This window comes from Euprymna scolopes, chromosome 1 (assembly GCF_053919585.1).
Source record: "Euprymna scolopes isolate OS-2025 chromosome 1, ASM5391958v1, whole genome shotgun sequence".
Classification (NCBI taxonomy): Eukaryota; Metazoa; Mollusca; class Cephalopoda; order Sepiida; family Sepiolidae; genus Euprymna; species Euprymna scolopes.
In genome coordinates, this window is record NC_136482.1 from 168,492,666 (window position 1) to 168,520,225 (window position 27,560).

General features: G+C 33.5%; 1 protein-coding gene across 1 annotated transcript in view; it reads left to right on the plus strand.

Annotated features, from left to right (window-relative positions):
• Positions 1–3,035: 3,035 nt before the first annotated feature.
• The window catches only part of LOC145277049 (sodium-coupled neutral amino acid transporter 7-like), a 58,925-nt gene continuing 34,400 nt past the window's right edge, over positions 3,036–27,560 (plus strand). Inside the window, exons 1-2 of the mRNA XM_080128702.1 lie at positions 3,036–3,343; positions 25,418–25,551. Of these exons, the coding sequence (XP_079984828.1) occupies positions 3,259–3,343; positions 25,418–25,551 (219 nt within the window). The 5' untranslated portion in view covers positions 3,036–3,258. The remainder of the gene's footprint in view (positions 3,344–25,417; positions 25,552–27,560) is intronic.

Below are 27,560 nucleotides of genomic sequence, written 5' to 3' on the forward strand. Positions count from 1 at the left end.
AGTTAATTCGACAGTTGTGGACAAGGCGTCGTCGAGACAACAAGTAACGAAAGAATTCCCTTAAGGTCTCGGATAAAAGGGGACGCCTGGAAATTACTAAGGCGTTGTACAACTCTGTCTTGACGAGACATTAAAGTCGTTGAAAAAAAAGGGAACCAAGAGAAGAAAATTCGCCGCTGAAAGTTTTCTAAGACACTTGAAAACTGAATATAATTATCGAGATAAAGATAATTGAAGTTTTGAAAAGAAAATTCGCTGCTGGGAAGTTTCGAAGATAATTGAAAACTCAAAAATATTCTGCCTCCATGAAATTTCAACCTTTGCAAAAAGGACTTCGGAAACGAATTTCCAGGAAAGGGACTGACAAAAAGAACTTTTTAACAACACAAACTCAGAAAGTAAAAGCCCCAAAAAACGAACTTTCTAAATGTTCCATTCGAGAAAGGGCGCCCAGAAGCTTCCAGTAAGTGCTCCCCTCCTTTTTTTCTTTCTTTCTTCCTCCTTCTCTATCTCTCTTTCCTTCTCTTTCCCTTCACTCTCTCCCCCTTCGGTTACTACTACAAGATTGCTTGTAAGCCAGATGGACATTTTTGGCAGCCCATAGAGGTCACGAACCTTTCCTTTTGATATCATATTTAATAAATTCTATTTCTCCTATTTTTCTCTTTTTGTTTGTTTTCTTCCTTGATGTTTCAGAGTTTAGTTGTAACGACTAATTGATTAAGAAGAATTGCCTTCCACGGGAAGAAGTGGATAATAAAATTTCTTCATATAACATAAAGAATCACATTGCTTAATACCCAGGAAGCTACTTATTTGTGGAAAATTTAAATGAAATATTCGTTTTCAGTACACATGAAAACCTATTGAAACAAGTATTTTAAGGTAGGTTTTCTGTTGGCCAAACCAGGCCACAGTTACCAAATAAACATCACCTCCTAAAAAAAATAACAGATGCCCCCACCCAAAGTGGCTATAAAGTGGGTGTTCATTTTACATTAAATTAATATATAAAAGTGATCTCCCATTTTTCGAAACTATAATTTCTTCCTATCTTGGAAATTACTTGTTTTCTAGAATTTTAAGCGGGTTTTAAACGTTTCCTAGAATTTTAAACGGTTTTTTCGCTATTAGCACCCTCGAAAGACCTTTCACAGCGGTAATTTTGGTAAATATGAAGAATTACTCCACCCTCGAAAATTCCTTTAAAACTCCCACTTTTATGGGGTTTCGAGGGCACTGAAAACGAAAATAACGTTTAAAATTACGGCAGTAGTTTTTAAGATATGAATAAATTTTAATTTGAAAAAGTGGGAGATCACTTTTCAAAAATAATTTGACATAAAATGAGCAGCCACTTTGTGGCCACCATTTTTTGTGGGGCTTTCTTTCCACCCTCGGAAAATCCTTTAAAATTACCACTAACGTTTAAAATTCCAGGAAACAAGTAGTTTCCAAGATATGAAGAAATGCACCAATTATGACCACCGTTTCCTTTTTGGTATTATTATACAAACACCGTGACAGCGTTAGGGTTAGGGTTAGGGTTAGGGTTTAGGGTTTAGGGTTAGGGTTAGGGTTAGGGTTAGGGTTTAGGGTTAGGGTTAGGGTTAGGGTTAATTCGCTGTCACGGTGTTTGTATAAATTTACCTTCTTTTTTTGGGGGGGGGGGGCTGCCAGTTTATGTTTTTCGTTTTTTGTTTTTTTTTTTGAAGGGGATATTCAATTATAGAATTTATATAGTTTTTTAACAAGTGCTGCTGCTTCTGCAGTTTAATTAACCGTTTTAACATAAGTAACGCGCCGACACCAAATGTAAACAGAATTTGGGTTTATTTTACTGTACACATAGATTCGAAAAAGTTGTCACAAAACAAATATATAACAAATAAATGTTATCAAAGGCAAGATAAGTTACTTTTCTACCCAACTGAATATGTTTTTAGTGTTTATATTTAATGTAACATGTTTATTCAGCTCGAAAAACATACAGTGTTTACCGATGTATTGGAAAAATTTAAATAGCAGCCGACTCTCTCTCTGAGGCGGTAAGTTTAGGAAAATGAGTTATAAATAAAAAAACCAGAAAAATACTGTTAGAAACTAGCTCAATATATGTTACCGTGACATAGGCTGACATATATTCGGCGGGTTTTTAATAGTATTTTGACTGTTTTTTTTTATTTATAATTCCCTTTCCCAAACTTACCATCTCCGAGAGAGAGAGAGAGAGAGAGAGAGAGAGAGAGAGAGAGAGAGAGAGAGTCGGCCGCGGCCGCCATTTTGAATTTTTCAATACATTTGTAAACACTGTATGTTTTTCGAGCCGAATAAACATGTTACATTAAATATAAACACTAAAAACATATTCAGTTGGGTAGAAAAGTAACTTATCTTGCCTTTGATAACATTTATTTGTTCTATATTTGTTTTGTGACAACTTTTTCGAATCTATGTGTACAGTAAAACAACCCCTGGTTAATTAAACTGCAGAAGCGCACCTAAAAAAGAACGAAAAACATAAACCGGCAGCCCCCTCCCCTAAAAAAAGAGGTGGCCATAAAACGTGTATAAAGCACCCACACAAAAAAAAAAAAAAATGGTGGCCACAAAGTGGCTGCTCATTTTACGTTAAATTATTATAGAAAAGTGATCCCCCACAGGCACAGCCCCACACACACACATTTTCAAAACTAACATTTCTTCATATCTTGGAAACTACTCGTTTGCCGTAATTTTAAACGTTATTTTCGTTTTCAGCGCCCCCAAAAACCTATTAAGTGGTAATTTAAAAGGGATTTTCGAGGGCGGAGTTGATTCTTCATATTTACCATAATTTTAAAGGAATTTTTTTTTGAAGGTGGAAAAATACTGCACAGTGCACCGGCACCGCACCTTTACCCATAATTTAATTATATAATTTTGTTCTTAAAATTCTATTTTAAAAAAATTTCCTCCAAAATAAGTTCAGAAAAAAAAAAAAAAATTAGTAACATCAAACAATTAGTTAATTTTTGCCAAACGTTTAATGTCCAAGTGTATTTTTATTTGAACGTAACTGAATCCTAATTGTCATTCGTGATATAAACAACTCCCCACGTGTTATAAGAAATTATCTAATCACGTGGGTCGATTACTTCCGGTTATAAACAATTGCACATGTTTATTTCTGCACGATTTAGTTATCCGACGTTTTCTCGTTCGGTTTCCTTCGGCTCGTGGCTGGTCAAATAATTTCCTGATCATTAAGAAACCATCATGAACGTAACGATCCAGGCAGAATATTCAGAGGAGGAAGGTGCACCTTTACTTGGGGACAAAATAGAAATCGATGTTACAAACGGTAAGTTTATTTACCTGTCAGTTTGGCAAAGGTGACGTTCTGGCACGACCAGAATTCTCCAGTAAGTGCTTCAAACCAACCCGTCCCAAAAGAAGAGATTATTGCATTTTGAGATCGTCGTGGGTTTCCCCCTTCAGCCATTATTGAAATGGTTTTTCCACTGTTGGCTGAGGAATGTTGCCAGTCTTGTGCAGTTCTAGGAGGTTCACCCCCCCCCCCCACCAAAAAAAACTTCTAAGAAGAGTGTGAAGGTTTTTAGTTTTATACCATTGCAAGAACTTAGACACCAGGGTTGAAAAGTGAACTCGAGAATTCATCGACCCAGAGCAGCAGAGGCACTCTGACCTGCGAAAAGTGCCTAGGCAGCCCTGTCGACATTTCCCGGCAAGGGTGTCTCAGGCGGGTAACAATAAACTAACTCCTTCTCCAAAACTAACCCCCTTCTCTAAAAGAGAAACAAACGGTAACAATAAACTAACCCCTTCTCCAAAACTAAGCCCTTCTCTAAAAGAGAAGGCGAAGCCTGGGAAGGTGGACCTGACCTCCTAACTGCACAGAACTAAACTCTTATCGCAAAATCAAAAGGGACCGGATCATTAAAGGAATGGTCTAATCTCTATTGATTTTTTTTTGGGGGGGGGGGGGAGGATAAAAATCCCTAGCCGAGAAGACTTTGAGAAAAAGTGGTAAATTTTACTTTAACTGCAACTCAGTCAACACTCGCCGTTAAATTGACCACTGTTATGTTTTCGCGTATACTGAAAACGAATATCACATTCAAATTTTGGGCAGACAAGTAGTTTTCGGGATATTAAGACATTTTTTTTTTTTTTCAAATGAATTTCATTTTTAACATGGGAAGGGGTTGTTTTTGTAATATGCATGCGCATTAGTACTTGTTCATTGGGGGGGGCATGGCTGCCAGGGAAAACATAAGGGTTACATTGGATAATAAAGGTTTTAATATCCAGAAAACTACTTATATGCCCCAAATTTTTATGTGATATTCGTTTTCAGCATACCCAAAGACCTAGAAAAGTCGTCAGTTTAATGGTGAATGTTGAGTTGCAGTTAAAATAAGTTAAAAAATAAATCATTTCAATTCCCACTTTCCGACCCTTATCGCATCATCCCGTCGTATGAGGGAGATGAAGCAGGCACCTTTGCCATGTTGAAATGATTAAAATATAATGGCAAATGTGTAGTTTAGCGGCGTAAATTATTTGACAGACAAGAAGTTATAGAAACTATTTATTTTTATATAAAACATCATTAGACCCTAAGGCTGAAATAAAAACCGAAAAACTCTCATTTTTATTTTTTTCAACATTTTTTATTAGATTAAATATACCACAATCGAGGCCGCCATATTGTTTTTAAATTTTGGCTTTTCTAGGGTTTGACAGATTGGCATTTTTAAGGCCACATCTGGCCTTTTTTACGCTCTATGAACTGTTTTGGCCGCCATTTATGTAATGAAAGAGCGTAAAAAATGCCAAATTTGGCCTAAAAAACACTCTGTCAAACCCTAGAAAAGCCAAATTTCATAAACGATATGGCGACCTTGATTGTCGTACATTTAGTCTAATAAAAAATGTTTCGGTGTTTATTTCAGCTTTAGGGTCTAATGTGTTTTATATATATATATATAAAAAAAAATATTTTTTATAATTTTTCGTCTGTCAAATAATTTACGCCGCTAAACTACACATGTGCCAATATAATATATATAGTACAAGTATTTTTCAACAAGCAATTATCGACATTTTTTGTTTAAGATAGAATCGGCAGATTCTTTAATGTTTTAAGAAAAACAATATGACGCATTTAATTGTCATGTCGAAAATAGTAATATATCCAAAACTTACGAAAATTCATTGATTCAAATAATTTTGTTTTCATTAACTTGAAAAAACGTGTACTGCACGAGGTTAAAGATGCCGGAAACCATTACGGTGTAATCTAAATTTTGCGTTTTGAATTATGTTCCCTGTGTGTGAACTCTTCATCTTTTACTTTAGGGAAACTGCAATTTTACCCAAATTTCTGAAAAAATTACTTTCAACTCTAAATAACTTTCTACTCGATGAATGTTCGTAATATTTGGATATATTAATACTTTCGACATGACAACTAAGTGCGTAATATTTTTATTTTTTATTCTCTTCGTACATTTCGCAACGACTGTCAGTTTTTAAATAGTTTGTGAACGTATAAAATGCACCTCCATTATTTGTTTTACTGAAAAATTATGTTTAATTCTTTAGACTAATATAGATTAGGGCGCTTCTACAGAATTTGGACGAGATTTTGTAGTCGATAAATGGAGTTTTCGGATTAAAAAAAGTCAATGGTTTCATCTGATTTTTTTTTTTTTTTCACTTCTAAGTTACAATGGTAGCTTCCAAATTATGCAGTCGAAATTACCTGAATATTACTGAATTATTAAAATATATATATATATATATATATATATATATATATATATATATATATATATATATATAAACTTTAATCGTGTTAGCAGGTGAGAAATTGCCGCTATCTTGTTTGAATGCAAACCTGTGTCTTACGATCGTTTTCATCAAATTCTATTTTTTTCTTTAATAAATAATTTTCTATCTTATCAATTTTCGTAATTTTTTAATGTAATCATCTTAAATCTACGTGGAATACATTACATAGATACCATTGTTTTCATGTGAAATTCAGTATTACGATTTCTGAAATTTCGTCCCAATAGTGTAGAAGCGCTTAGATTTGACAAACACTTCAGATTGTAAAAAAAATAGTTTTCTATTCTTAGTTGATTGTTCAACTTTTAGAAAGGGGAGGGGGTTCAGAGTAATCTTATTTTCGACCCTCCACCTCACAACTATTCATGATTATTTTTTTATTAATGCATGCAATAATGTTTATCGTGGGGAGGTGGGGTGGCACGTGAAATTTCCCGTTTCCGGTCTGTACTTTTACGCACTTTTTTTTTTTTAATTCAATTTTGGCATGTCTTTATTTTTCGTATTGTCGTCCAAGAACGGCATTGTTTTTATTGTGTGTACAGAATTTGAATGAAACCCAAGTTAAAAAAAAAAAAAATGCAACTTAATTCGTTCAAATTCTGTAAAAGTACGATTTTTTTGGTATTTTGACTCCTAATGTTTCGTCTGCTCAAATTTTAATCACGTGATTACGGTGTAGCATCAATAAAATAAACCATTCATTCAAGTGCCGCCCGGTGGTTGTGGCTGAATACGATATTAAAAATCCCTTATTTTTGGTACTTTATGCACTTATGTAACCGGGCTGGCAAGTGTATTGTAAATATTCTGTACTTTCACCTAACAATTTAATAAACAAAAAGATATCGTAAAACTTGAAGGACCGTTTGATCACATTTATTTAAAGTGTTGTATAATTATTAAAAAAAAAAAAAAATCAGTTGCGCTTCTTGTGCTTTATTTCTTCAATTTTGAATAATTTCACAATTACGAATGAATTCGCGTGTACTTTAAAAAAAAAAACAGTAGTATTCTAATCAGATTATTTGGTTTATCTAATTAATTGAATTGATATATTGCAAAGAAGCCAGCAAATACCCAGCAAACGAACAAAAGTGTAAAAATAAATAAATAAATAAATAAATTTTACCATGACTAATAAAAGTTACTTTGGTATTTTTTTTTTAGATTAGGTCCACCTCCACAATTTCCTTTTAAATGATGACTTTTATAGGTTTTCGACTATGCTAAATACGGAAATCGCATTGAACTATTTCAGAAATAAGTAGTTATCGAGATATAAAAAGTTGTTTTATGCATTGTATTCTTTGGCGGCCATCTTTGTTACGCGTGCAGATTTGTTTATGGCGCACGCGCGTAACAAAGATGGCCGCCAAAGAATATAATGCATAAAACAACTTTTTATATCTCGATAACTACTTATTTCTGAAATATTTCAAGGCGATTTCCGTATTTAGCATAGTCGAAAACTTCTAAAAGTCGTCATTTAAAAGGAAATTGTGGAGGTGGACCTAATCTAAAAATTTGCCACACTTTAAATTTAAATCAATGTATTCAAACGGTCCTTTGGAAAAGAAATATGTAAAATAAAGTGGTGCATGTTACCGTGCTATTTTTTAATTTTGTTTTGTTTTTTTAAGCCATATTTTTTAACTCGTATTTTCAGGTTAAATTCAAGTTTTACGATATCTTTTTGTTTATTAAATTGTTAGGTGAAAGTACAGAATAGTTACAATACACCCGGTAACATAAGTACATAAGTACCAATTTCTGAATTATTAATTCTTTGCTTACCCCCTCCCCCTCCCTTCCATCGCCTTTCCGATCCCTTTTCCCGCTTCACCTTAGTGTCTGCTGGAAGTATTTTGATGTCAATCCTTAGAATAACTTGCAAGTTATGTCGGACCTGTACGAGCCTTTTTCAAGTCTCACACAAAACACACATTCATATTTCAAGCTGTCATATACATACGCGCACACAAACATACGCGCTCACGTCCACACACGTACATACACTCACATTCATGTATATATACACACACACTTACGTATACACATGTACTCACACATGGACGACGTCACTTCCGCTTTCTAAGGAAATACACATGCGCAAAATACACTCTGGAAACGAGTATAAAAACAAGGCGATAAGCTGTTTCTAACTCTCTTTGGAACCAACTCTCAACTAGAGAGGTTGGGCGAATAAGCCGCGCGCCGTTTCGGCGTGCACGCGCACCTCACGCCCACTTCCTACTATGTATGGGGCACGAGCTAAAGGCTGTATGTATACATTCTCACCCTTTCTCTTTCCACCTACTACTGGCCACTAAGAACACCTTCGCGTCGCTGACTACTAACTGGTGACAACTCTAATATCCTCTCCTTTGTCTACACACTGGACTACCATTCTCAATTTTCCTACATTTATTTCTCTTCCCACGCACGAACAAACAATAGTGACCCGAACTTGAGATGAAAACACATTTCCTATTCTTGCTACAATACTAGTCCTGCAACGGACATTGGTTACATACGCGCGGACATGTTATAACTAAAACATTCGTTTCTTTCAACAGCAAATAAACGACATTTATCTTATCCATTAATTGAGTCTTTGTTTCCTTCAATTCCCATCCGTTTCATTATTCTTTTGTAACGGGATTGGGGTATTTATATATCCTAGTCCCCTACAGACCATCACATCAAAGGGAGGCAAATCAGCAAAAACTTTTACAATGACTAATATGTTAAACCATCTTAGAAAGCTTCATTCACAAGAAGCAAAAGTTGCAAATAAAAGGAAGCGCAATGAATGTTCAGGGATGGGCATTCCAAGAACAAGTGGCAACAACTACGAGCCTCCAACAAAACACCCAACTACTATAGAATATTGGCCAAAAAGAAAGTTTGGGATGCTGTTGATCTGCAACTATATTCTGTAACCTCTGACATTGGATTTAATAGACTTATTGCAATACTTTGTTCAAATTACAGCATACCATTAAAAAAGTACTCCACTACAAAATAATTTTCAATATATTTCAAAAGTAAAAAAAAAAATCAACTTGCTGAAATTAGCAACATTTCATGAACTACAGAGATTTGGACAGCTACAACAGATAATGCTCCCTTTCTGTATTTGACAAATCTTTAGCGTTCAAATAACTTTGAACTGTGCAGAGCTGTGCTTAGAGTTGTCCCATTCCTTATTATACACACAGGTGCAAAAATAAGTGAAGAATTGCACAATGTTCTGGATGAGTATAAAATCTTCAATAAAGTTTTAATAGTCTTGCGGGATTCAGGAAAAAATATGGTTGGGGGTGCCAGGGAATGTGATTTAGAATAACTATCTTGTATTGTAACTCGGTCTTTGAAGACAACCATTACATCTAACAGAAATAGTCTCACTTGAATCACTTCTTATTAGTAAATTAACTGAAATACATGATTAGGTTAATTTTGAAAAAACAAACTCCTTCAAGATGTGACCACATGGTGGAATTCAACATATATGCTGAAAATAAATAAACAACAATGAAAAACTCTTGTAATGTGTGCTGTTAAGATTTCTTACCTTAACAACTTACCAATAGAAATTTGTTCAAAAAAAAAATATTCAGTTTCGGAGTCCATTTGAAGAAATCACCAAAGAAGCAAGTCACAGAACATCAACCATATCAATGATAATATTTACAAATTTAACTCTGAGGTTATTTCTGTCAAAAGTTGTCCAATCTAATTCTAGTATTTCTGACTTTAGTGGAATCCTTCTTACCATTGTTGAACAATTCAGGTTATCAATGGAAAAAAGCTCTTCATCATATCAAAATGATAAAAACTTGTGTATGTCTACTTTCCTAGATCCATGATTCAAATATTAATTTTAAAAGATTGGCATAGAAAACAGAATTGGATTCTACATCTACTTTCTGCTGATAATAATAAAGCAGTAATGGCAGGATACATTACCCTGCTGAGGGTGAAAAAGCATGAACAAGTGTAAAATACAATATGGCAACTTTGAAACCAACTGACAAAAAAAAAACAGTAAAAATGTCACAAAAGATGTTTTCATCACTCTTAGTATAAGAATAATAAAAAGTAAAAGTACAATTATTTCTAATTAAATTTCGGCCTTCATTTTTGAGGTGTGAAAAGTGAGTATCATTTATAATAGCAAAATTGCACTGATGGACAATTTTTAAAGTATCATCAAATAAAACTGAATTAAATGACAGTAAACTGCAACTAACTTCGTTATAAGTCGAGAAAAATGCTGATATGTTCAATTTTGATGGCGGAAATAAAGTACCAAATGTCAAACATATTTTAATTTCAAAATCACACATCACGAAAACTGCTAAAATATACAGATTTGGAATATCGAATACCTAATCAATACATATTGTAGAATGCTATATTATGTACTTCTTAAATAGTATCCTCAAGAAAATGTAGTAATTTTATGTAGTGTTTTTGTAGAAGTGTAAGCCATTTTGAATCCTCAGATGGTTCGCTGTTACACACAAGTCCTGGTAGGTGACTTGTTTGTAGTAGACAGTTCCACAGAACAAAATATTCTTACCGTGTCGAAACCCGGGAAAGAACATGTGAAATTGCACCAGAAAAGGTTTAATATTTATGTAGCAATTTTGGTTTCTGATTGGTTGGTAGCAGCACGTGAATTTATTTAATTCGTCAGTTCTTAGCAGCATCGTTTATAAATAGAATCGTCCGACTGTGTGGGATCATACCCCATTATCACTCCTGGATGATGGGATGTGTCTCCTAGCGGCTTCGGCTGCAGGGGGACAAGATAGTACACGTCAAGGATTCGTCACTTGACACTCAGCCCAACAGGTGAGGGGCCGGGAACCAGCCCAGCACCTGTTGGACTGAGGTACACCGCCTGGGTAATACCTAGAAGGTCCACCCTCCCAGGCCTTGCCACCGGGCTTTCCGGTGGGGCAAGTTTATTGCTTGCTGCCTGAGGCGCCCCGACCGGGGAATGCCGACTGGGTTACTCAGGCAATTTTTAAAATTGCCGGAGTGCCCCTCCTTTAGGGGAGCCTGCGGGTATCCCACTTTCCAGGCCTTGTGCCAAATATTGCCGATGTGGGCGGCAATTAAATATATACCCCATTATCACTCCAAAATATTGCAACAGTTTTTATTTCTTTTTATCGTGGCGATGTAATTAAGCAAACATACAGGTTCAACATCAATTTAACTTTAATAAAAGAGAGAGCTGCATGTTATCAACGATATTGTTTTTTATACAATTGGTATTTCTTTTCGATTCCATTGAATTCCTTGCTTGGCACTGATCATATTCGTCCATTTGAGGTGGTTCCCACACCTCCTTCCCCAATCAAACACATAAAGAAAGAACTTGAGTTGTCCTTCTTCAATGCTTGTGGCACAAATCACTTGTTTTGTATTGTTTATTAAATTTTTAGGTGAAAGTACAGACCAAGAAAAATAACCTCTCCTCCACATGTTAAGAAATGGGTTTCCAAAACGTTCTCTGCATAAATACTATTTTCTTTTTTAAATGTTTTAACATCATTCATTTTTATATTAGCTTTGTTCAAATAACGTTGTGATTGTTTACAAATGATTTATTTCTGGTTTGTGTGGACCATTCTGCTTTACGTTGAATGCTCAGAAAAAGTCCCTTCTGATTAATGTTTACTATTATTAAAATAAGTAAACAAACTTGGCTGTTTTTCAGAATAACAGAATATTTTTTTACTGGTAAACATTAATCAGAAAGGACTTTTTTATGGAATATATGTGAAGCAGAATGAAATTTTTTAATAAGAGATTCGTTCAGTTTTTCCATAGGAAATTTGGAACGCTATAAAATTTCTACATTAACAACTTACCAATGGGGACTTGTTTAAAAAAAAAAAAAAAAAAATTGTCCAGTTATTGAGTCCATTTGAAAAAAATCACCAAAGAAGCAAGTCACAGAACATCAACCATATCAATGATAATACCTACAATTTTAGCTTTGAAGTTATTTCTTTCAAAAGCCGTCCAATCTAATTCCCATATTTCTGACTTTAGTGGAATCCTTACCATTGTTGAACAATTCAATGAATCGATGGAAACAAGATTTTTATCTTCTCTAAAGGATAAAAACTTGTTTACTTTCCTAGATCCAAGATTCAAATTTAAATTTCAAAAGAATGACATGGAAAGCACTAAGAATTGGATTCTACATCTACTTTCTACTGATGATAATGAAAGATAAACTTCTCTGTTGAGGGTCAAACCTGTTTGATGAATTAGCTTCAAATAAACCTACAGTAACAAATGAAAACTTAGCGCAGGTAGAAGATGAGTTAAACCCGCCGACTGCAACAACAGAAATACAAGAATCACAATCTAAACTCAAATGCAGTAAATCCTTTATGGTTAAGAGCACAAAAGAACTTTATACCATTTTGTAGCTTTACAACGACTCACAAGAGGTGATGATCTATTTCAGTGGTGGAAGAAGACAGGAGACCTTACCACTGCTGAATAAACTGACTTCAAAATATTTAAGTGCGCCACCTTCATCTGTGGAGAGTGAGTGGCTCTTTAGTACAGGTGGTAATGTGTATGAACCTAAGAGGCTGAGTCCTGAGAATGGAAAAACTCTGTTTCTACATTACAACTTAAAAGCATTCAGCTTAAAATATTGAGGAGACTGAGAGACAAAGAGGCAAGCGGAAAGAATAGGGAAGTAGAGCAACAGCAGGTGAAGAACTTCAGCTTATAGTTATTCACTTAAAGAATTACAATTTGTACTTTGTAGTTGGTTTGTAATTTCCTTTTTCTAATAGAATTATTTAAGTATATACATTTAAGAATTGGAAATTGTACCTTGCATTTTGTAATTTTAGTTAATAAAGGCAAAAAGCCAAAATAGTGACCAGACACTTAATTAAATGTTAAGTTAAATTAGCAGTTACTATGTTAATGTGTCAAAGTTATCTGATGAGTTACTTGGTAATGATGAAATGATTTAAATTTAATAGGAAAGAGAAAAGTAAATAATCGGCCAACTGACTGATTAGGCAAATTACGTACCGATTAATCGGTACATCCCTAGTCACAATTTTGCAGCCTATTGCAACATACCTAAAATCTTAAAATCCATATTAAAAAAACGATTGGAGTTACAAACTCGTATTTTCAGGATTTTCTAGTTTATATGCTACCAACAAATGGAGAAATTTTGAAGAAATTATCCAAAACTGTTTTCCAAAATAGTCAATAACGAACATTTTAGGAGAGAGGCATATGTTTACCAAAAAAATGATAAATTATTTTTACTATTATCTCTGACTGCATACACCTCACACTAGATGAAGCAGATGAAGTTAAGGTGCTTGATATATATATATATATATATATATATATATATATATATATATATATGATTTAGTTTTTTTTTATTTGAAAAAGAAATCCAGCAGAGTGCTCAGTTAAAAGGAAAATCTGAAAAATAAGAGCGTATTTATATTTTATATTTTGTATACAGAAAGTTGTTAGATGAGACAAGTCATTAGTACCGTCGGTTTCAAGCCCGATAATTAGGACTGTTTAAGATATCCATATTAAGCTCTCTTCAGCCAAAACTCATAAAAGAGGTGAGTATTGGCTGAAGAGAGCTTGATATGGATATCTTAAACAGTCTTAATTATCGGGCTTGAAACCGACGGTACTAATGACTTGTCTCATCTAACAACTTTTTGTATACAAAATATATCCAAACAAGGTTTGACATGAAGATTTTCTCAAAATTAAATTGTATGGTATTTCTAGATGAATATTTAATTACTAGCTGTATATACCCGATTTTGCCAGGTGGAAAAATATTGGTGGGCGGAGGGTTTAGGCCACAAACTATTTAAGATACACCAAATATCTTAACTTATGATTTTCCTGAAAGTGGATCACATGTTGGATTTATAGAAGCATAAAGTACATCAATTTTCATCCATAAAAATTAAACTGGAAATAACTTAAAGGGGAAATAACTCTCACAGCTTACTTTCTATTTTAAAGGTAACAATAATTGAAAATAAATTAAGGGAGTTTTAAGTGAGTGCCACATCACATCTTCAAAGTCTGCTTGAAAGTCAGCACCAAAGTGTACCTGGATGTGTTGGAGCAGGACTCGGCAACGCCCTACAAATCCAAAGAGACCCAGGCTTCGCTTCAGAAGGAGTGCTACGACTTTGTACACTTCTCTCACTGCTCCCCTCCTCCCTCATATGGCGTTTGTTGTCAGAAGTATGTCCTTCTGGATTCCAAAGAAAATATTGCCCAGATATTCAAAGATGCAAATGCTAGTTGTTCTTTTTAGTGCTGTGGTAATATGCAGATAATTTCCTTAAAATATCGTCATAGTGAGAAAATGAGTTTAAATTATAACAGATTTTTATTAAACTTGTTATCAAGAAAATAATCGGTTCATCTCTTTCTGTATGTTTACTTACTCATCAGATCCATCTGAATAATTAGTTCAAACTCAACATCAACAATGAGGAACCCCTCCCTGGACTCAAGCCATCTAACTCTGCCCCGAGCTATTCGCTGCCATATGGGACCCATGTGCTGTATCAGGTCATTCTTGGTCTTCCCTTTGGCCTCTTATGTTCACAAGGTGTCCATTCCGTTGTCCTGATGGACCATCTATTATGTTGTCTGGCTATGTGCCCTGCCTATCTGTGTTTGACATCAATACTACCATCAAAACATCCAATGACTCTTGTTTGTCAGTGGATCCAGATGTTTGTTTTTCTGTCTTGTAGAGTGATGCATGCCTAACATTATCCTCTCCATCTTCCTTTGTGCTACTGTCAAGATTCACTTTGGTGAGTTGTTAGAGCCCATGTTTCACTACCGTAGATCATCATAGATTTAGTTAAAATTAAAACAACTTAAATAAAAGCAATCGATGAGTAAATTTGAACCGACTTGGTTCCATTTTGAACAAGTGAAGCATGCATGGTTCTTTGTGAGTGCACAGTGAACGAGGCATACAAAAACTAAGTTCAATCGAAGTTTTCCTCGAAAATCTGTTCTGTTACTTTTTTACTCATATCATGTTTAATGTTCGTGCAAAATTTAAAAATATTCCAAAGCGTAGTTATTGAGAAAAGTGCGGACGGACGAACGGACAAGGGTGAATTTACAGGTCCACCCTCCTTTTGCCGGGGAACCAATAACATTAAAACTTTGTGAAATGCTTAAATGTGATCAAAAGTATCCTAATCCAATAAAGATATAATGAAGAAAAAAAAAATCAAATTGTTTTAATGAAATTTTACACTGGATTTATACTATTTGTATTCTTTAATTTAGAAAAGTTATGTAAAAGGGAGGCAATCGGTGACATTACAGAAGATTTTTTTTTTAGAACTGATATTTGCTATCTCTATCATGCTAGATGTTTTCTTTTAATCTTAAGCAACAAACACTGCATTAACTAAGAACCCATATGAGCTACTATATTACTCTTTAGAAGCATGGTCCTGGATATGACATTAAACTATATCCGATGGTGAGGCCCTAGCTTGCGGGCTTTGGGGAGTGTGGAACCACCCTTTAATTGCCATTGCTCCCAGATCAATTCTGATCTGGAGTGGTAGTACCTGTTAGGGTCTCAACTATGGGTTAAATAGAAACTGACTTTAAAAAAACAAATATACTCTATTAAAAAATTGTTCTTCAAAATCACTGGATTCAGCATTAAATAACCTGAAAAGGGTTGATATGCCGTAAAACAAACTTTAGAAGCACTCAAAAAACAAAGAATTATATCTATTAAAAAAAAAAAGTGCATCAACAGTGATAGGAAAAAAAAAAATGAACCAACTTCAATTTTTTTTTTTTTTTTTTTTTTTTTTTATACATTTGTCCTATATAAATACTTAACATTAATGTGGATAAGACAAAGTTTGACTTTAAATGCAGAGGGGACGTTCAAAGCTCAAGCTGGAAGAACACTGAAAGAAGTCACCGAGTTTAAATCCTGGGCAGCAACATGGGTTTCACAGAGAAAGATATCGAAATTTGCATCTCAAAAGCATGGGCCGCATTGGATAAGCTCCGGTCAATATGGACTTCAAGGCTAACTGACAAACTGAAAAGGCAGTTCTTCAGAGCAGTAATGGAGTCTGTCCTTGTTTACAGTGTTACAACCTGGACACTCACCAAAAGATTGGAAAGAAAGCTAGATGGCATGTACACCCACATGCTATGAACAGTGTTAAATATATCTTGGCAAAATCATTCTACAAAGCAGCAACTTTATGGTAATCTACCTATCATATCTACTACCACCAGGGAGCAATGTCTACGATTTGCCAATCACTGCCAGTGGAGCAAGCAAGAGCTGGTGAGAAGCGTATTGCTATGGACTCCACGGCATGGGGGCATGAGCATAGGACAACCTACAGGGTGGTCAAAAAGTCAGGTAACATTTTAAAGAAAAACGATATTAGCAATACACGTATATTTAAGTGCCATACATTGAAATATAAAATGAAACAAACATGAAATATGTTTATTTTGTTAATTGTCGTCCATTTCTCTCTATCAATCGCTGGAAGCGATTAACCACTGATTGTGTAACACGTGTAATCATGTCAGCTGATATTCGCGCAATCTCCTCTTCAATAAATAACTTTAAAGACGCTATTGTATCAGGCTTCTTGCCATAAACGCTATCCTTTACATAGCCCCAAAGCCAGAAATCAGGAGGGGTAGTTTATATATTACACTCAAATATTTAAACAAATAATATTAAACGAATAGAGATTATAATGGATCATATTGTTTTTTCTACCTTTAACATGTTACCTGACTTTTTGACCACCCTATAGATCCACATACATCCAGCAAATTTCACATGATACCAACTGTGATCCTGAAGATCTGAGACAGCTGATGGAGGACAGGAAAATCTGAAGAGTCACATTGGTCCAGGCAAGGAACCTGACTGGATAGATAGATAAATACTTAGGGTTATATTGAGCTTTGTATTAGTGTTGGGACAATTAATCGAGAATCGGAAAAATCAACAAATATGGGGGAATCGGTATCAAAATCGAAAATTTGGTGCCTATTTTCTGATGCCAAAACGATTCTTTGTCTTTATTTGATTTTGTTTAAAGCAAAATCTTTCATTGCTGGTAATGATGATAAAATAATAGATATTTATTGATTTAAAAATACCAGTAAAGCTAAAATCTATAGATAATCCTCCATAAGTGTTAGTTTATGCTTAGGAAAATATCTGCATATTTAATATTTTTTTACAGAAACCGGGGGAAATAACAACTCTATAGTTAAATAGTTAGAGATTTATAAAGAATCGGAATCTGGAATTTAGTACGGAATCGGTAAAAATATTGGGATCGTCCCATTACTACTTTGTATGTAAGCTATGTTACATTGCTTGAATGCATTTTAAAAGGATTCATAGGGAAAAGTATCATAACATTTGATCAATTAGTCTTTCATAATGTTTTACATTCCTCAAGTTAAATGCAATTTATTTTGAGCATTTTTTATGCATTTAGGAAAATTAAATGAGTAAAACATTGTCTTGTCAAAGTTTGTCAGCCCACTAATTCCAAATTACGTAATTTTATAAAGCTCAATTTTTAACCACTTTAATGATCTTTTTGCATTGAAAATAATTCCTAGATTTCCATAAAATTTTGAAAGTTCATGTATTGCATGCTTAATTTAACTTGGTCTAAGTTCTTGGTTACCTTTTTTTTCCACTTTCCGGCAAAAAAGTGTAAATTTTAAGACCATATCTAGAGTTTTATTTTCAGATATGTTCTTTACTGACATAAATAAAAATAAAATTGCTATTTTAATTTCATGAAATCTGATGGAAAATAACACAACTAATGTTAATGATAAACTTTTAAATAACCAATATAGTAAAGAGCAAAATAAAATATAATATATATATATATATATATATATATATGCTTATTTACAATTCAACCGTGTTTAAAAAAATTGCTTTTAACTTTTTAAAACTATAAAATATGAGTTCTTAGCATTTTGTGATTTTGTTTTGTTACCAAAGTTCATGTTTGTTTTTTTTTGTTTTTTCTGTGACAAATTTTTGTTTTTTTCTGTGACAAGATCTGTTTTTTTTTTTTTTTTTTTTTTTTTGTGACAAAATTTTTTTTTCTGTAACAAAATTCGCTTTTTTTTTTCTTTTTTCTTTTAAATTATTATTATAAATTTGATACTGATACAGTTTGTGACCCAAGCTAAAACCGACTTTTGTTGGTATTTTCCAACTGTTTTGCTGAATGAAAATGACCTAGTGTCAAAATCAAAGCCAGAGGTTGCTATCAAGCGGAAAAAAAATGAAATAACATTCAAAGCAAAGAAAAAGCTGTATGTAAAAATTAATGAAAAATATTTATTTTTGATGGAGACAATATAATGAAACAACTTATAAGTTTTTTGGGTTTTTTTTTCACAATTCTTTTTTGTTAGTTTCGATTTATTATGATTATGAAAATTCGTGTATTGCATGCCTAATAATGTGCAAGAACTTCTAGTGACTGCTCCTAAGGAATTCCGATATAGTTTTTAAACTATAAGGCTCAAAACAAAAAAAAAATTTAAATTTCTTTTTCGCTTTTCAAAATATTGCAGATTTTTTATTGGCATTAGTGCAGATGAATTTTATAATTTATTCATTTTCACAATTAAAAATTTTCGCCTGTTATCTTGCAATCTGATTGGTCAAGCACTTTATGGTGAGCTACGATGTTCACTCTTTCGCTGCCGGAAGTTCAAGTGCCCCGAAACGTTTTCTGCGCATGAGGCTAGAGGCGCCTTTTTACTAAATTACTTAAAAAATTCAATGTTTTGATTTTCTGACTAATCAGAGAATTTTCCAAGCTGTCGGAAATTCGGTGTCTGTGGGAGCCGATGAGAATCTTTAAAAGAGCTCTGTATTTTCCAAAAAAAACAGTTAACAAAAATTCAGAGATAGTGTTGGAAGGCATATATCACTACTGTCTGCAACTCAACTCTAACGCGACAACACTTTGAACATAACAGTCAGCTAATCAGACAATATAGGCGAACACACACACAGAAACAGTAACTAACTTTTGCATTCCCCCTTTTATTATCGTATGCTCACTTGAAATTAAGTTTATGAAAATAATTATTTTAAAACTTCTCACATTATTCAATGAACCTTCCAGAGTGATTAATTAACTCTACTCAAAAACTTTCAGTGAAAATTATTTTATATAATTGAATGAGGAAGTTTTCTTTACGATTTACAGACCCGTGAACTAATCACGGCTCTTAAATTATCAACTCAAACTTCCTCGAAATCTCAAACTAATTTCCCCCTTGTGTTCACTCATAAATGAACTATTATTTTCAATGAAAATATTTCCTAAAATGTAATAAATCTTTTTCCTTTTATAAATTGAGAGTTAACCTTGTTTGTTATGTTGATATATTTTCTACGAAAGAACCTCATAAATTCGACTCTGTCTCGCTCTCTTTACTTCTTTTCTCCACAATAATAACATTGATTGATAATACATAAACAATAATAAAAAAAAGGAATAGGCCAAAACATGCAAACAATTCTATAAACAAAAAACAAAAAAGAAAAAAAAAAGCTACCTTCTGATGCTTCAAGTAACCAATCTTTTGATGTGAATTTCAACGAAACTAAACAAAATGAAAACAACCCAAGAAATAATTTGACTACAAATTCACCACGGACCAACAACAAACAAACAAACAAACAAACAAAAAACTGCCTTCTAATACTTCAAATAACCAACTTTTGATGTGAATTTCAACAAAAGTAAATAAAAACTCAAGAAACAATTTCACCAAGGTCGCGAAAAACTATGGAAATTCAACAACAAAAATAAAAAGGAAAAAAAATGTTTTTTTATGAAAACGATAAAACAAATCCTTCTGAATATAAAAATCTACTTTTCAAAAAAAAAATTTTTTTTATTTTCTAACAAAAATACAATCCTACAAATATATTCCTTTTCTTCTTGAAAACAAACAAAATATTTCAAACAAAAAAAAAAATTATTCTTTTGAAACAAAAACATATTTCACAAAAAAAAATTTTTTTTTTTTAACATAAAAACCTATCTTCATAACAAAATTATAAAAGACAACACACAGCAAAAATGTGAATAACAAAAGGAAAACTAAAATGGCAGAAAACGAAGTCGACATGGCAGCAGAACAAGATAAACCAGTGCAGTCAATTGCGATGAAAACTCCGGCATTTATTGATTCAAATGTACTAGCTTGGTTTTCAATAATGGAAGCCCAGTTCAGTATTATGAACATTAAACAACCAAGACAAAAATTTTACCATATTCTCGCGTCACTACCAACGGATATAGTTGGAAAATTACAAAACAACATACTGGAATCAAAAGACTTTGATAAGTTAAAAGATGCTGTGATTAACCAGTATGAAAAATCAAAGCCTGAAATGCTGGACAAACTAATGTCATCTTCAATCATGACAGGACGTCCTTCGATTTATTTGAACGAACTCATGTCATTAGCAGGTAGAATTGGTGTTGGAGAAGACATTGTCCGACATAAGTTCATCCAAGCCCTACCTCATTCGATCTAACCCGTGGTAGCAGCACAAATTGATCTCGATCTGGAAAGACTTGGAAAAATGTCCGATGATCTGCTGTTATATTTTAATAGATAGGAAGCCACACAAATACAACAGATATCATGGAACCAAAACCATCGTAACCAGAGTGATGACGGATCTCAAAGAAAAAGTAATCCGTCACAAAAATCATATAATTGTCCAAATGGAGTTCGTCCTTTTAACAAGGATCAGAGACCCAAAATCTGCCGTTCACATCTATATTTTGCCGAATGTGCAAAATATTGCAAACCATGGTGTAAATGGCCAGACAAACGGAATGTGCAAATGCAACCCAGTTCTCGTCTTGCCTCCCCTGCTTTTGGTAAAATATCGGAAAACTAACCCGCCGAAGCGTGATAGCTTCCACATCTTCACCGCTTCTTGAAGTAGCTGCACGGTTAGGAGCTATAAAATTGAATTTCGTTGTGGATACGGGAGCTGCAATATCTGTAATCCCAAGAAAATGTATAGTTATATACCCAACAAACATCTCAATTGTGTCAGCTAACAGTCAGAACATTGAATGTTCCGGTCAAGCAGTATTAAACCTGCCACTTCATAACTTGAGGCGTGATTTCACTTGGACCTTTCTCATTGCAGAAACTACCAGACCTCTCCTAGGTTATGATTTTCTGAATCATTTTGGATTGATGGTTGATTGCACAAATAACAAATTGATTGATCAAACAACCAAAAGATATTCAAACGCACAGCCATCACCAATACTTATGAATATTGCTTTATGCTCGGATAACGTTGCTGGCACAACTGTTCACACAATTTCGCAAAAATATCCCAACTTAATTTCTCCATATCGCGATTCCAACGCAACAAAACCTAAAGTGTGTCATAGAATTTAAACTGGCAGTAACCCTCCATCTTTCTCTAAAACAAGGCAGTTATCAGCCCAGAAATACAACATAGCAAAAGAGAAATTCAGGAAACTCCAGAATGCCGGAATTATATCCCCCTCTAAATCAGAGTGGAGTTTGGCCTTGCACATGGTGAATAAATCTGATGGGACTTATAGACCTGTAGGTGACTACAGGTTACTAAACACTATAACAAAACCAGATCGATACCAAGTGCCAAACATAAATTCCTTGTCATCAAAACTGCACGCTAAGAAAGTTTTTTCAAAAATTGAATCTTCTGCTTACCACCAAGTACCAGTCCATCCGGATGATGTATGCAAAACAGCCATCACAACACCCTTCGGTTTATATGAGTAAAATTACATGCCTTTCGGTTTGCGGAACGCATCTAGTACTTTCCAAAGGATGATGGACAATATTTTCCGCGACATCGATTGTATTTTTATATACATTGATGATATTCTTATTTTCTCAAATAGTGAAGAAGAGCATTCCAAACACCTCGATACTGTTTTACAGAAACTCAGTGAGTACGACCATAAAATTTCTCTTTCTAAATGTATTTGCAATGTTTTTCAACTTGAATTTTTGGGATTTCACATATCTGTTGATGGTCTTAAGCCAAGTGACAAGAAAATCTGCGAATTAAATGAATTTCCTCAACCGAACGATTCAAAATCACTGCTTCGATTCCTTGGCATGGCAAATTTTTACAGAAAATTAGTTCCAAATTTCAGTGAAATCAGTTTACCACTCACCGAGTGTATTCGGTTGAATCAAAAATCTAAGAAAATAGATTTTACAAAGGAGGAAGTTGAATCCTTTGAAAGGATAAAAACAAGTTTATCAGGTGTAACCGCTCTACCTTATCCCGATTCAAAAGCTACTAATTATCAGCTTGTTACAGACAGTTCCAGTTACGCTGTTGGAGCAGCACTTCATCAAATGATTGACAATCAACCAATTCCTATTGGATTCTTTTCAAAAAAGTTATCACAAACTCAACAAAAATATTCTACCTTTGACAGAGAATTGCTAGCTGCTTATTTAGCAGTCTTGTATTTTAAACATCAGGTGGAAGGCAGAAACTTGTTGTTATTAACAGATCATAAACCGCTCTGCAGCGCCTTTAAAAGCTAAACACTTTTAAAATCCGATAGACAACAGCATCACCTTTGTTTCTTGAGTGAATATGTGACTGATATTTCACACATAAAAAGTTCACAGAACATTGTAGCTGATTGCTTATCGCGACCAGCGTATTCAATCACAATTGATATTTGTGACTTACAGGAGATGGCCAATCACCAAACCACTGATGAAGAAACGAAAACTCTATGTGATCAACTGAAGCCGTATCAGATTAATGAACATAATACAATCCTATGTGACATGTCATTACCTTTTCCACGACCTTTTGTCACACAAAAGCTCTGGAAATCTGTTTTTGACAGTTTACACAACTTGTCACACCCTGGAATTGCTGCTTCAACTAAAATGATAACTTCCAGATATTTTTGGCCCAAAATGGCCAAGTCAATAAAGGAATGGTGCAAGGAATGTCAGCATTGCCAACAAGCAAAGATAAACAAACACACAAAAAGTGACGTGCATCCGTTTGAATTGCCATCCAGCAGATTTCAAACTGTGCACATTGACATTGTTGGCCCTTGGAGCACTAAATTTTTTGGTTTTGATTCGAGCTGATGGGAACTAAGTCATTTTTTTTTTTTTTTTTACTTTTGAAATCGGTACTACATATTAAGTCCAATATAATATTCAGTAGAGAATTGTAATAATAAATACAAAATCTGCATGAATTAAAATATATTAAAGAGTATTTTACAACTGGATCCCCCCCCCCCATGCTAGTTTTCAATAAATATAATTGTAAGCTGAATGAAAGCCGTTTTTTCAGTACTTATTGTGGTAAATATGATCTTTTACAAGAACCCTAAATGCTGACATTGAATCTTTCCTGAAATAAAAAGAAATTAGTTTCTTCAAGTGACGTACCACAGAAAAGTAGCTTTTCCCCTTCTTTTAAGAATGCACTAAGTAAACGACTATATTGTTTCATATACATTAGAATTTGCACAAAATTGGTTACTTAAAAAAAAAAAAAAGAAGCCATACTTTATTGTTGGACTCCTCAAATTACTAAAAGTGAATTTGGGACCAATTCAAACAAAAATACTGTATGCAAGTGTTTTAAAATACTGTTTCTCTTTGCACTTACAAAGGTTGGAAAAATAAAATAGTTTTTTTTTGTTTTATGAAAAAAAGTTATACTGTAATATTACTCAGGATAGTATTATCAAGGAGATGGCTCGAGGGCGTTTCTATCTCGCATTGCGCACGTCTCTATCTCATGTATCAATGTCTACCTGTAATTTCATTGGCTTAAATAATTTTCAGCTCTATTTTTACACATTAGTTTTGTTTTCTCTTGTTAATAACCTTGTTGCTCTTGTTGACTATAATTAATGTATCAAATATCAATTGATCTTCAACCAGACTATGCTGGTCTGAATGTTTTAAAGGGAGTCAAACATTTGATCTTTAAGCTGAACAAACAATTCATTTTTTTGTATGAGTACTGTATCAGAAGAGAACATCCTGAATCAGGTTTGGTTTGATTATGCATCTAATATATATACATAAGACAAAGAAAATTAAAACTGTAAGTTGAACTTTACAATCAAAATTTATTGTTCGATTGAATACTCCAAAAAACAATTTACAAAGTCCTTATTCCACAGAGTTTCAAAGAATGCTATTCTTATTATTCTTCTCATCAGAGGACATAAAGAAATCAGCAAATTATATTTGTAGCAATGCTAGAATTTGCTAGTTAAGGCATTAAGTGAAACTGCAATTTATTGTAGTTTTAAATTGGCAAATAAAAAAATGAAAAAATATTGGATATGTAAAAAAAACTAATATAAAAACAAACTGCGCATAATATTTCAGTTTGAATGAAAATCCTCTAGAGTTAATCCAAAATGCAAAATAGTTCTTTAGATAGAATGTATTCCAAAATAAGTCCAACGTGATGATGCATATAATCTGATTGGGAAGTTTTCAAAAATCCGATTGGAAAGTTTACAAAACGGCTGAAATAATGAAAAAAATTTTTTTTTGGGGGGGGGGGCAGTGCAGTAGTCCAAAGAGAAGTCTGTCCCTAATCAAATGGGAACTTCTCTTTGGACTACTGCACTGCCCGGAAAAAACAATTTTCATTATTTCAGCTGTTTTGTAAACTTTCCAATCGGATTATATGCATCGTCACGCTGGACTTATTTTAGAATACATTCTATCTAAAGAATTATTTTCAGAAAAATAATAAGAATAGCATTCTTTGAAACTCTGCAGAATAAGGACTTTGTAAATTGTTTTTTGGAGTATTCAGTCGAACAATAAATTTTGATTGTAAAGTTCAACTTAGTTTTAATTTTCTTTGTCTTATAAGCTCTACTCTCTATTGCGTATTGAGCTTTTTTAATTCCGTTGGGATTACATTTTCTATATATAAATACTGTTATTTATATTAGTTTGAAGTTTACCATTGCGTATATCAGGTAAACACTACATCCCTTTGTTTTCATTAAATATATATAATAGCGTTCGTGTGTGTGTCAGTGGACTGTTTATGACCAAACCTGACATGAGGTCTATAAAGGAATGAAAAGCCTTACTTGAGTGTGATTCATAAACCATCTTCCTTACCTAATTTTTTACTTTAAGCTAACTGATGTAGAAATTATTAATCATATACAAAATAACTTTGCAATGTGGGTTAGAAAGCAAGCAAATAAAGGAATAATTTTGTCTTTGTAATAAATAAATACAGTTTATAAACTGGGTATAAATAAAGTTTTCAAAAATATTGTGCAATTGTTTATATAAAAACTGAGACCATGCATTAATTTTTTTTTTTTTTTTTTTCTCAATAATGTTTAAGATAGTGGTGGTGGCACCAGTTGGTATGGAGCTGTCTTCCTGATGATCAATGCTGCTTTAGGCGCTGGCCTTTTAAATTTCCCATATGCATACCATGAAGCTGGTGGTGTCCTCGTGGCAATATTGATTCAAACTGTAAGTTCATTAGTTATTATTTCTACCTCCCTGGCTATTTCAGTAAAAAAAAAAAAAATAATAAATTAAAAAAAAAAAAAAAATGAATCAAAAAGGTTCCATTTCAACATTGATTAAAAAAAAAATTGCTTTATTTTTATTCATATTTTTCTATTTTTTTTTTCTTTTAACACAATGAAATTCCAATAAATTCAGACTTTTTTTAAATATCTCATTTAAAAGTTTCTAATACTGTCCATGCAATCTTTTGTTTGTACTGTTACAATCGAAATTGTATGATTCGATTGCCTTATCCTGACTACTAGAAGAGGACGGCATACACTGAACATGTAAAAGTGGTAGAAATTACATATAGTGGTATTTCGTATAATTTTTTAGTTTGGACTCATTTTCCCAAACTTAACGTATTCAACAGCAAGCTAGCCACCATTTGTCTTTTTCAAATATACCAATAAGTACTGTCTGATATTCGAACTGATTAAACATTTTACATTAAATAAAAACACTTATCCAGTTAGGTAGAAAAGTAACTTATCTGGCCTTTGATAATATTAATTTGTTATATATATATTTGTTTTTTTGGCAATTTTTCACTTGAAATTTTAGATGTAGGTTACTTAGACATGGACCAAACTTTTTAATTTGATTTAAGCCTGAAACAAATGTTAAGGAGTCAAAATCAGGGTTAAAAAAAAAAAAAATTTGACCTGCGGTCTCTACCAAATTACTCGGCCAATTTTTGGTCTAAACATTTGAAATTTTACATGAATTGTATTCAGACATAGGGCAAGCTTTTAATCGGTTTTTGACCGAAAATTTGGCTGCCAAGGGTTCAAAGTTAAAAAGATTTGACCTTTGTGGTCTCTAGCAAACTATTCAGCCACTTTTGGGTCTAAACATTTGAAATTTTACATAAAGAGTATTCAGATATGCCGCAAGCTTTTTAATCAGTTTTGGGGCGAAAATTTGGCTGCCAAGAGGTCAAAGTTGAAAGAGTTGACCTTTGATAACTCCTCTGTCAATTTTGGGTCTAAACACTTGAAATTTTAGATGTGGATTACCTGGACATGAGTCAAACATTCATTGATTTGATCCCTGGTGACTCTAACGGAATAAATATTACAGTATTGTTTAACATAATCAGGTAGTGGTCACGTTAAATCTGATAGTGTAAAGTTTGTACATGTATCTTATGTAGTTCCTGACACACAGACAGAAATACAGCTTTCCTTTATACAGACTAGCAGGGGTACCCGGCGTTGAACTTGCATGTGTAACATATTTCTATTAAAGCTTTTATCTCTTTATCTGCCTTTTTATCTTTCTGTTTACCCTTCCTGTTTTATTCCTCCCTCTCTCAAAGCCCCTCTTTCTTCTCTATCCAGCCCATTCTTTCATAGCTGAACATGCACATGAACAGCTCTCCTTTATAGAATAGTACCCCCTGAGAATGAATCAGCATTTTCCTTCCAAATTAGCTAACACTGAAAATCGACCTCCTCCTGACAAAACCTGGCCCAATTGACATCCAAATAATAAATTTTTAGATATGCATAAAAAAAATTTAGATATGTATTATTTATTGATATGAAAGAGTATAAGAAGGCTATAGCAATGCAGGGAACCAGCTGTTGTCTTGAGGTGACGTGTGAACAAAATGGACAAACAAAAGGTCTTTTTCTTTTTTTTTAATTATAGTATGTAACTATGTATATCCATTTATTTTTAAAATATAATTATCCACTGACACGTGTTTTGTCTAAGACTCATCAGAGTGGCTGAATCTAGTGAGATTCAAAATCAGGATCCTGTGATGAGAAGCTTAAGCTATCTCACAGGACTACTAATGTATTTCATTTTTACGTAGATGTTTGTTTGTTTTTGTTAGTGATACTTATTGAATGAATTCAATTATTTGTATGGAAGTGCATTTTTACCTAAATGCGAGTTGGGAATAATTTTCCCTTTGACCAGTTTGGTACCCCCAAATGGGGAGTGGCATATGTATT